This window comes from Chiloscyllium punctatum, chromosome 38 (genome assembly GCF_047496795.1).
Source record: "Chiloscyllium punctatum isolate Juve2018m chromosome 38, sChiPun1.3, whole genome shotgun sequence".
Lineage (NCBI taxonomy): Eukaryota > Metazoa > Chordata > Chondrichthyes > Orectolobiformes > Hemiscylliidae > Chiloscyllium > Chiloscyllium punctatum.
In genome coordinates, this window is record NC_092776.1 from 44,343,185 (window position 1) to 44,355,486 (window position 12,302).

At 38.5% G+C, this 12,302-nt stretch overlaps 1 protein-coding gene across 2 annotated transcripts in view; it reads right to left on the minus strand.

Annotated features, from left to right (window-relative positions):
• Positions 1–12,302, minus strand: part of LOC140463572 (myoferlin-like) — a 231,721-nt gene that overhangs the window by 107,523 nt on the left and 111,896 nt on the right. The window contains exons 37-44 of one of the 2 annotated variants that reach the window (XM_072557752.1): positions 10,613–10,778; positions 10,256–10,329; positions 9,601–9,657; positions 6,426–6,473; positions 5,630–5,638; positions 5,239–5,337; positions 3,332–3,457; positions 2,559–2,714 (exon numbers count right to left, since the gene is read on the minus strand). In XM_072557752.1, coding sequence (XP_072413853.1) covers positions 2,559–2,714; positions 3,332–3,457; positions 5,239–5,337; positions 5,630–5,638; positions 6,426–6,473; positions 9,601–9,657; positions 10,256–10,329; positions 10,613–10,778 — 735 coding nt within the window. The remainder of the gene's footprint in view (positions 1–2,558; positions 2,715–3,331; positions 3,458–5,238; positions 5,338–5,629; positions 5,639–6,425; positions 6,474–9,600; positions 9,658–10,255; positions 10,330–10,612; positions 10,779–12,302) is intronic. The other variant, XM_072557751.1, reaches the window with a different exon arrangement.

A 12,302-nucleotide genomic window follows, 5' to 3' on the forward strand; every position in this document is an offset into this window, starting at 1 on the left:
AGTAAAGGATAGTTACCAGGGCTCTTCTGGTGCAGTATAGTGTCCCCACCTCTGAGTCAGATAGACCCAGGTTCAAGTCTCAACTGTACCAGAGGTATGTCATAACACACCTGAAGATTTGGATTAAAAATATCTGAGCAGATGCCCATCAAGTACCAGAACCTCAGTAGGGCAACTAACGGCTCTACAGTAAGTAGGGAGAGATAGTGGGATACATTTAGAAAAAGGAGTGGCTGGAAGAAATGGGGCAGGGGCAGCTGGGGCAAAAGTGGTCCACCCGTTAATTGCGTTGCAATCACCTCAACTTCACCATAAAATAACTGCAGTTTAAAACATACAATGTTGACCCTTTGCAGGCACACAAGGAGGGCTGATGAGGAGTGACCACTGATAATTCATCCATTATTTCATCCTGGTGCAATTGATCACTTTCCCTTCAACTACACCAGAAAACAGCCAAGATTGGTCAAGCCTCAGGCTGCCTTGCTTTCAAATTAATTTTCCCTGAGGAAAAGGTGAACCGATAAGTCTTTAAAACAAAAAGAGTCATTTGCTGAATTAAAAAGAACCTAAAACAAAATCAGTGAAAATACCATTATTCTTTGTTGGAACAATGTGGGAAGAATCATGATATATTGCGATTACTATTTAGTAACTTGAGTTCTAAACTCAGAAAGCCATGTGCAGTCATTTGCATCATATTCATTTGTATTTTGTAAGTATTAAGGACAAAGATGTAGATGAGTTATATTTTGAATTCAGAGCATGGTGTCAGGCTGCCTGAGATTTTGTTCAAATACATCTGCTATGTCTTTAAAAATTCTGAAGTTGAGAAATTTAGGGCCTTAGCGATGGGTTTTTAAAAAAAGGTGCTGCTGCCTAGCAACAAGGTTGATTGACAAATTCAGAAACAAGTTTCTCTTTAGAAAGAGGAGGAGGAGACAGGACCATTCAGGTGGTACATGGATAAGTTTCTTTCAATGAGGAGCTCTTTCAGAGAGAAAAAGGTCTGCAACATCAATGCAATTTAGCCATCTCCAAAATAGTCAGGCGGAATCAAAGACTATCCAAGAGGCTTCTTAGCTCCTTAGGAAAGTTCTGGGAACAAAAGGCTTTCAGCAGCGTTTAAAGACAAACATCCTAACAAGATTGTTAAATGAGAGTTTTAAGGAACACACGTCAAGGACTAAATGAGATATACTTGCACCTCATCTAAGGATCTCAGGAAGAGACAAAAGTTACATTGCGGGAATCCAAAATATGCTGAAAAGACACCGATTGCAGCTATGCCAACTAAACAAGTGGGGAAAAGGTGATATTTTGCTGAAGTTTGAATTGTTGTGGAGGGTAAAAGGGGTTGAATCTTATTTTCTGACCCATATAATGAGACTTCTAATTCGCTCTGTATAGCATACCACAGCTAGTGCCTTATCTTTTTGCATGTAATAAACTGATTTTCTTTTGTTAAATGTACACTGGCAACCTCTTACAAATATGATCAGTGAGTGGCCATGATGGTGAACACAGCAAAAGTAAAACTGCTGGTTTATCAAACCAGGTTTCACTCTACGTTTGGACTTGTAGAGTCATCATCAGCTGGCATCATAAAGACAGCAACAACAGAGCCTCAAAATTAGCTGTTCCACTTATGTTGGATGTAGACCAGCAAAGTGTTCCATTTCAACCCAGAGTGAAGATTACTGATCATAGTGAGGCAATAATGAATACATTCCACTGACACCAATGCCCTATGGTAATGGGGGTGATATGCATGCAGTAGTAGGGCAAAAATGCAGCAGATTCTGGTCCTATTTCCAGCTAAACATCAGTATGGACAAGGTCAGTCAACACCCACGAGCAAGAAAGGCCTTCGACAGTATATGCTAACACAAAGTCAATCCTTTTCAGAGTTGAAAATAAGCTTTTTAAAAAGGACTATTACTTCTGTTAAAAATGGCTCATTTAGTACAGCAATCAAATTAGTACTTGAATGTTACCATGCCCCAAGTTTAGAAGTTTGGTTAAACCTCAGTGTTCCAGCAAACCTAACCATTCCCAGAAAAAAAATGGCAGCAAAGGAAATAGATCATTTCTTCGGTGTCCTTGGGTCAAAATCCTCAAACTCTCCTTTACGGTATTGTGGGTTGACCTACAGCACATGAACTGTAGCAGGAACTCATCACAAACTTAAGGTCAACTAAGGACAGGCGATCAACACTGGGCCAGCCAGCAACACCCATGTGCCATAAGCAAATGAGAGAAACCATCTCTCAAACCCACTGATATCTAGCCCATCACCACATGCATCATCATGGTTACTTTGTACAAGGCTTCAGAAGCTGGCTGTCTCCTTGGACAACAAAATGAAAAGCGAACTTTGATGATGCTTTCCCAGCCAGACTCTGGCAGGAACTAAAAGGACAGGCAGAAAGGCAGCACTGGGAAAGAGGGATCAGACTTGTTTTTTTCCTAACCAGGTCTGGAGGAAGCCCCTTGATTTTTGCGTCACCACTGCAAATTTAATACACTTGTTACTGTGCGACATCTTATTTTCTTACCTTGCCATTATTGTCTTTCGGTTGCAAGTCAATGGCTCGAACAATATAAATTCGCACCAAACATTCCTGAGCTCCACTATCTGGCAGCTCAGCAAATTGACGTGGGGGCATTTGAACATTTGGATCATCACTCAGAGGGTAAATCTTGAAGGAACCCTAGAAAACAGATGCAGTGGAAACAAAAGTCAACATCAACTAGGGCAAAGGGGGCATAAAAAAATATAGTCCATAGATTCTTCCTGTAGGTTAATAACTTTTTTTTTAAATGACTAGCAACTCCTTATGAATGTAAACCTGTTCTGTCAGCCTAGGTTTAAAAAGACAGGTAAATTGGAGAACGTTGCAAACTTGCATTAAATCTTTTGTGACAACTTTGAATAATGTGCCTTGATTTTCAGTGCATTACCCCAGTGGGGCATAACACTGTGCACTGTCTCAGCGTGTATGTTAAGGGATAAAAGCAAAGATATTTCACACAATCGCAGGAGGACTTGGACATTAGTTATCATTTTGAAACCTTAGGGAACTCTAAAAGGCAGAAATGAAATTACCAGTCACATTAAACAAAAGTTTGATAGAGAATTCATTAGTTTCAGGAATAACTTGCTATCTTTTGAATGATTTCTCAATGTCAATAAACCTGAAAATTGAGTGTTTTCTCAAATAGGAGAGTGATTTCAAATATTTTTGGCTGGTCCTGCATATCTATTAGGATATAGTGCAAGGTGTAGAAGATGATATTTGGATAATGCTTTCACTGAACAGGCCATTACCTTAAATTCACCCACAACTGATGGGTCTTCATCGTCTTCTGATTTACCTCGGAATAGTTTAAACGTGTGGCAGAAATCAGTCAGGCCTTTGAATTCTGGAACACTCTCCAGTTCTGTAGTGTACACCTAAAGTGAAGGAAGTTGAGGAAACTCACTTAATGAGAGAGAGTAATACAGACACGAAAAGCAATTTTCATCACCGACCAGTCCCACTTCTTTTTTTGCCTGGAAGGCAAAGTCACCTTATCTAGATGCAAGCTGGCGTGGGGCTGATTATTGGCAACAGTTCAGGCCAGGTGTAATCTTAAAATATCCAGGCAATGTCAGCCTTAAAATCATTTCTCTTAATTACATTGACGGCTACATGTCTACAGGCAATACAAAATGTCAAACACTCTCAATTTCAAGTGAAGGCAGAAAACAGACCTTTTCAGAATCTAACTAGCAGAGACAATTGTCAGGATTTTAAAAAAAAAAGGAGAACAGGTAGCATATCAATTCCTATTGGAACATTTAGCTTTGTGTTGAGGTGTCCTCCACGAGGGATTATTTTGGAACAGAGCAATACTATTAGTAAAAGCTTTTACTCTGGTGCAAAGTTAAAAAGGGAGATGCAACTCATCAAAATAGCTACATGAAAAATTACAAAATGTATAAGTGTGGGCAGACTATGATCTTTTAACGAAGGTACAATTAAGTTATGCTCTAATAAGTGCAATGCTCACTTTAAGCTCCATGGCTGCCCCTAGGGTTTGCACATGTTGATGCCATATTGACATATTAACTTCCAGATACTTCAGCCACTGCTGTGCATGGACTTGGAAGTCCTTACCTCTGAACCAGGATGCCTGGGTTCAAGTCCCAGTTGCTCCAGACATGTGAGAGAGAGAGATAAATTCACTGAACAGGTTGATTAGAAATACTCATTAGAAATGTAGGTTTTCAAAGCAGCTGTCCATCAAATTATAAAATCTAAACACAAAGCTGTTCAAGTCCAAATGAGTTATCGGACAATGGAACCATCATGGCCAACGCAGGCTCTAGCATCTCAATTCAGAAAGTGGTTGAAAGCAGCTAGATTAGCAACTTAGCACTTGAGTTACAGTCAGAGAAAAAATAAAATTCAAAAAGGGAGATGGCAGTGAAGGAATAATTTAACTAGGCTATTCATCCGGGACAGAGTCTCATGGTCTGGGTCATGGGTTCAAATCCCATCTTGTGGAATTCATAAATCTGGACTACAGAGTTATTGTGTGTAAATAAAAACTAAAGCTGATACAAACCAACAAAGTATCTCCCAATAGTAGAAGTCTTTTCTTATTGTGATCAAACTTGCCATTTCCCTCAACAAATCAGTTGGGACTGTTTCATATGAAGAAATCACAGAGCCTGACGGCTGGTGCTCCACATTCCAATTGTCACTCAAACAAACATACTCAAAATGCTGGAGCTCAGTTCACTCTGGAGAAATTATTACACCATACCATTGCAATTTCAATTCTCACTACAGCCATTCCTCCAAGACAACGTTGAGAAACAAGATTTAAACAGAACAATAAGGCAAGTGGGAAGATTTTCATTGCTAAAAATCACAACACCAGGCTATGGTCCAACAGGTTTAGTTAGAAGCACTAGCTTTCCGAGCACTGCCCCTTCATCAGATGGTTGCACCTGTTGAAGGAGCAGCGCTTCAAAAAAAAAAAAAGACCTATTAGACTATAACCTGGTGGTGATTTATTTTTAAAACTTTGTACACCCCAGTCAAACACTGGCATCTCCAAATCATTGTTACTGCGTTGGGCTTGTAGGAAGTCTCATTTGTTTTCGCTCCAAATACTTCAACTCATATTAAAAAGTATACTTAAAGCAATAAAGAGATTACAGAATAAAGTACAAAACTACATTACCTTCAATGTATCATAACCTTTCTGGATGTAAGTGCCACACCGTTCATGCTCTCCTATAGACGCATAAAACTTGCTCCACCAATCGATCGCCTCTTCCTCCTAAAAATATAAATGAAAATCTCCTTAATTGCATTATACACAAAGTGACAGGCAGGAACCACAGGGGCATTACACTCAAAATGTTAACAGCAGCTGCCTGGTGGGACTTTTGCAATCCGAGAGATTCCAATATTACCGATTCATTTTCCTGTGCGCAGGTTGGGAACCAGGTTCCTCGGAGTAGCAATGGTTACTACTCCCCTCAAAACTGGTTACAAAAACGGAAACAAATGGATGCCGTTTCAACTGCACCTTGCATTTAACAAGTTATAAACGTTAAAATCAGCCTTACCTTGGCAGCCTGTTCACAGCATCGAACCATTCATCAAGGTCACATTGAAAATTATGGAAAAGGAAAGAAGGATAAATCTAATTAGTGATTAAAAAAAAAGTTCTCTCACTCAAATGGCTAAAATGTCAGTTAGGTAGGAAAGCAGAATCAATTTCTGTATCAGGAGAGAAGGTTTCAGTATGGATAAACCCAGCATTTCCCGAGAGAAAATTCCTAAAGCATGTGTTTATTACATACCTCATCAGGAAGTTACAGCAAGATTAATTCCTAATTCAGTTTAATTTCCTCCCTTTGAACACATGCCAAATCTGGTGTCATGATTCAGTGCAAAAAAATAAAAATCAGATTAGAGCTTCTAATCTTAGTTAACATTGTTTTCTCTCCTATCAAAAGTTGAATTTAAATTATTGGGAGGAATAAAACAGAACTACTTACTACAGGACTTGTGTACAATGCAAAGGTGAAAGGTATGTAATGAACAAGCATTGGTTAGTAATGCCACTAAATTCCAAAATAGAAATTTTCTTACAATACAAATTTATGCACTGATCATGCACAGAGTTCCATAAAGCTTTTTTTTTAAAAATGACAGGGAATGGAATAGAAAATCAACCAATTCACAGTCTCAAATCCAAAAGTTTCAAATTTCCTCCACGGGATTTAGAGACACTATCCCGTTCTATCAGCCTACACAGTCTTCACTGAACTTTTTAAATCCACACAGCATTATTAACAGGTCAAGACACACAGTCTTTAAATGATTAACAGCTTCAAAATACAGTACCATTGTACATACCTGGGAAGATCGAAAGGCAGCCAGTCCTTCAGAATCAGTGGGCACCATCTTTAGTTTTTTATAATAAGAAAAGATAAGGATTTTAACAATGCTGTATAGTTTAAAATGGCCTTTGTTCGACTTTTTTGCCAAAGGTTTAACCTGTGGTCTGTGTAGGCTAGCATAGGAGATACTGTGTCTTTGAAAGCAAAAGATTTTATGATCAACTGTATATAAATGAGATTTGGGAGTGAAATATTTGCATCTGTACATGAATAGATAAAAAGGTTTTTCTATCACTAAATCTTTTACCATCACAAACAGTCGAGTCAGTCAATAGCTAGTTCTCCGTGGGGTTCCAAACTAGAAATTCTCTTTCACAGTACACAATCATTTTAAAAAAAAAAACCTGTAGCTGAAAGTCTAATGCAAAAAGTTAAAATGGCCTTCAGAGATTTACTGTACTTCAAATGTGACAATGCATAACGTGAAGAGATATCTCAGACTAAGTTCAAACCCTCCCCTGTCAAACCATACAGAATTAAGTCAATTTGAATTAAAACTTGGAGGATCAAAGTCCTTATTAGAATCATAACCTCAAAAAGTGCACGTTAGGATTTTTTTTAAACAATGTTCCAAGCTACATCGCATGGTCAGAGTTAGGAAGCAATAGAAAAGGATGAAAATGAAAAAGCTGACTTCCAGTGAACGTGGAACTTTAATTTAGAATCAAAGGGTTTCTTAGCAAGCCATCAAATTAAAACCAAATTCTGGGGCAAATAACATGGATATCGGCTGGAAATCAGAGCAAGAAACCAGTTGGAGTTGAACCTCATGACCTACAGTATTTAGAAGGAAAAGCTCAGGTCAAGTTTCTCATTCATTTCATTGCTCATCACATCCCAGATGCAGATCCTACATCGTATCCCAAGCCTAGACAGTGCACCATGGAAATGTAAAGACCACACAGCACAGTTAACATCCGGAATACAATTACCACCATGGCTGAGAACTGTCAACTCAAGGAACTCAGGATCAAACAGACCTAAGTCTGTTACGTAAATTCTCAATGTTGCTAAATGTAGCTCATTTATGCACCAACTATTTGGTTGGTCTAACTCTGGCCCACACATCTTGAATATTTAAACTATAAAAAATATTAAACAGAACAAAATACTCAGACGACCGTAGTCAAAATTCTCAATGTCATTTCTCTAGCTACCGACTGCTAACATTCTGGAGATTAAGCTACTCTAACTGCAATTTTGTTGTCACTTTTAAAGCAGAGATGAACTTCAGACCCAATATCCGTGCCTGTCCATTTTCACTGTTATACATCTACCACCTCTCCACCCTGCAGGCTTCCTGCCTGGATTCCTGATTAAGGGCTTTTGCCCAAAACGCCGATTTTTCTGATCCTTGGATGCTGCCTGACCTGCTGTGATTTTCCAGCATCACTAATTCAGACTCTGGTTTCCAGCACCTGCAGTCCTCATTTTTACCTACATCTACCATCTCACTGCTGAAACCCTTATTTATGTCTCTCGACTCAACCATCCCAGTGAATGCCTGGAATACCTTCCACATTCTAGCCTCTTGTGGTTCAAAGCTCTTCTGCCCTTGCCTCAATTCAAAGCCAGTTCCATTTGCACATCGCCCCAGTGCTCAATGATTTACTCTGGCCCACAGACAAACAACATTGTGATTTTAAAAATTCTCATGCTGGTTTTCAATTCCCTTCTAGACTTCACCTCTTCATAGCACTGCTGAGGCACCTTCAGCTCTGCAACCTTCCACAGATATCCACACTTCTAATTCTGCAGTCCTGTGCATCATTTGCACAGACCCCAATTCTGCAATATTTTTAGCTCAACTGACTGATTCGCTGAGTGGCTTGAGATACAGAGTGACGTCAACAGCGTAGGTTCAATTCCCACCCCCGAAGTCACCATGAAGGCCCTGCTTTCTCAACCTTGCCTCTTGCCAGAGGCATGGTGACCCTCAGATTAAACTCACCAGCCATCTCTAATGACAGAGCTGCCCCACAGTCCTCTGGGATTACAAAGCAATTTTACCTCTGTTTTAAATCTTCATCCGGAATGCAATACAAGATCACTTGGAGAAAAAAAGAAAGTGGGTTGGGTGGAGGATCAAATCAAGTTCCTTTGATGAATTAGAAATTACAGCCTGTCCATCAGCCACACAGCCCATGAATTAGCTTTTGCATCAAGGCAGTAAGAGAGCACCAATGGCCATAGTATCTTCAGGTTATGAAAAAAAAAGTGTGAATAGTAGAGGAAGGTCCACCTCTGCTGGAAACATCGTGCTGCCGCAGGACAAGGACCAGACTACACAGAGGTCTCCAACAGACTCGTGAGCTTGACTGTCAGTAACCTTCAGCACAAGCCCACCAGCTGGTGCATGGATGAAAATCTTCATCTGAGCTCTTTCACTCTGTCTCCTACACCAAACCCTGACAGCTCAAGCTGCCAGTGCTTTCAAAAGGGTGGAAACGGAATGGAAAAAAAATGTTTGAGTTCAGAAATGAGTAAGTTAGAAAAAGTTAAAAAAAAAACGGAGAAAGAGGATAGAATTAGATGGAAAACCTAACTTTGACAACGTTTTCAATTATTAGATATTTCTATTCTCACAGCGAAGGCATTTTCTTCCTTTAACAAAATGGGAAGAGAGGGTCAGTTGGCAGGTTGGGAGCAAAGGACAAAATGGCTAGCCCAGGAAGAAGACGACAGAGCTACCAGCTTTTAAAACCTAAACAACCTTAAAAATACACTTTTTTGGAAAAAATTGCTGTTCAAGTTTTAAATCTTTTAACAGGTTGGAAGTTATTTTTCTTTGGCACTCCAAAACAGCTAGCTGTAAAAGTCGTTGCAAACTGAAGTACATGCTAAGTACTTTCAGATACAGAGTGCTCGCCGTGATGCACTTTTGAGAGAACAGATGGAGTGAACGCTGAGGAAGTCCATTGTAAAAAGAAACAGTCCATGTTCTAATCCATGAAATCAAGAATTTCTCATAGAAATTGCTCATTTGTCAAGATGGTTAATTGCAAAGCAAATGAACGTAGCAGATGCTAAAAACTCCCATAATTTCATTTAACACACAGTGGGAGAAAACAATCCAGGATAGCCACCTAAACCCCAAGTATTGTCATCTTTGTCTCTCTTTCCATACATACATGCAGTGCTGATGGAGAAGCCATTTTGATGACTGCTTTGGTCATACTATCTATAAACTGAAAGTCAGAATGCAATGTGAGTGTTTCATCTTGTGGGGGTTGGCCAAAAAAGTGATATATCTTTACCTACACCACTCACTCAACCAACAAAGACTTTTGAAATGTTTTCATCACCCATAAAACATTATAGATTCCTAAATTCATTAGGTAATCTGTGCAACACAACAAACACAGCATTAGTAAATTAGAAACACACTTTGCAATCCAGAGTTTACAAAAGAAAAATGAACTTTCAGGCCATTGTATCCAATAGAAATTCGACTCAGGGTTGATTTAAGAAAATAAATTGGAGAAAGAGCTTTGATTTTATCAGCTGTGCTTCACGATTTACCTTGAGTTTTACATTAGACATGGAATGAACTTCACTTGGGTGGATTATGAAGGATTACTGAATTTAAACAAATCACACCCTGCTGTGGCTTGTCATTACTTCAATTATTGCATCACAAATAGGTTTTGATCCTGATGAAGCCGTGTCCTCACGGGCAGTGCCTTATCTCTTTGTGGGGGAAAAAAATTAACTTCCAGAGATCTTATTTTAAGTATCAAAACTTTGGATGAATTTTTAGGTCACAAACAAAATGGCACACATTACCTGTGATTCAAGGAGTGGTTTTTGATTATCTTCGATGTCAATGACACAATCACGAGCATTTGAAAGTAGAGATGCTGTCAAAGTTAGAAAGCAAATTGAAAACTACATCAGTCTAATAATCTTAGAATTAAGTGGTATTGCCATGACAACAGTGAACACATTTCGTTCATGACACAATACTTTTAAAGAGAAATTACTCCCAATAGCTGTCACAACACCGCCACTTAAAAAACATGATTCATAAATTTTAAAGCACTTTGGAGAACACTGTCTGTGAATGATACTACATTAATCCACATTTCTTCTGTATACTTGAGAAATTAAATGCAACTTCTATACAATAAAGTTTGGTAAAACCTTTTGATTGCATTCCAACAGTCTGTCTTGCAGCATATGGATCAATCCGATATTCTTGCAGAGTTTGAATTGTGCACTGTCCAACCACTGGCTTACGCCCAAAGGGTCTGTGATCAATCACCTTTATGACAATAGGTGGGGTGTACATTTCTTCTTTTGGAAGCAGCTAGAACCAAAAATCAAATGTCAAGAGCATGGTTCTCTTATCTAGTCCATTCTGCAAGACTCTTCCATTTATGGAGCTTGCTACACTACAAATTCAGTTTTGTACTGAAAATGATCAAAGAATGACAATTATGTTCAAGATAAGGTGGCTATAAAATTTCAGTGCTCAGTAACATCTTAATTGCATGATACCTATTCAGATTTGTTATCAATTCTCTCTTAGGCTTCATTCTGTAATCACATGTCAAATATTGCTTGGAGAACTTAGTTCTTGAAAAAATATGCAAATCAAAATTAGTTTCAAGCTTTGCAGTGGTTTCTTTAAAAGCAATTTAAAGTTGACTGAGAGTATTGGAGATTTTTTGTGTAAATGAAGCTTCCTCTAAATCAAATGATAAATGTTTGCTTTGCTGCAGACCTTGTTGAGGCAGTTTTGTGAACATTGACCAGCTTGGAGATGCTCTTGTTGTCTCTGGCTGAAGGAAAGCTGGCTGAGAACAAGCTGTCCATCTGAATATTCCAGTTTCCAAAAATAAGCTCCGCTACCTCAAGATGAAACTTGTTTTGAAAGAGTGTTTGAAATAACTTCAAGATTTATTTCCTGACGAGGTGGTGCCTACAAGACTTCTGTTCAATTGCTGACTTGACCAGAGGCCAAACATGAAAGCAACATAGACTTTGAAATATGGTAAGCTTTACCCTTTTGACTTCAAGAATAACCCACTGGTCAATGAGTTTTGCTTTTAAAAAAAGCAACTCTGCAGAGAAATCTGTATTTGCTCGTCCTGACGTGTGCATGTATCTTGGGCATTCTTATAGGAACAAATATTACTTCTATATTACTCGCTGTGTAAGTTAAACCAATTATTGCATATTTATTCGATAAGTTTTGTTTTGATGATAAACGAGTAGGTATTTAAGAAACCTGACTGATGGATCTTTGTTTAATATCTGATAAAGGCAAGGTACTTAGAGTTCTCGTATTAACAGGAAGTAGTTTTATTTTGAACCTGTAGAGTAGAGGGATTTCAGGGCTGGTGGTATCCTCTATCCTCACTCATAACATAGTTCCTGATGGACAATTCAAAGTCTAACCCTTAACTCATCCAGTGTAAAACTAACAGTTACACCTATAAACTTATTAAACCCTCTTCTTGTGTAGTAAATAACTATCATTTGAAATTTAATTTCTTTAACGTTTCTAAACAATTATAAATGCACAAATAAAAATCAAAAGAACTGCAGATGGTATAAATCAAACAAAAACAGAATTTACTGGAACAGCAACCAGAGGACTCTGAGGAAGGGTCAGCAGATCGGAAAGATTATCGGATTTCTCTTTACAGACGCTGCCAGACCTGCTGAGCTTTTCCAGCAGTTTCTATTTTTGTTTTAGAATTCCTCATTACTTGATCAGCACACTAGAACCTAGCTAATAACCAGACATATCCTTTACTTAACGTGAAGTTGCTTGATAATTTTAGTTCACAATTAATTTGGCATCCATTTAAATCTTCATGCCAAA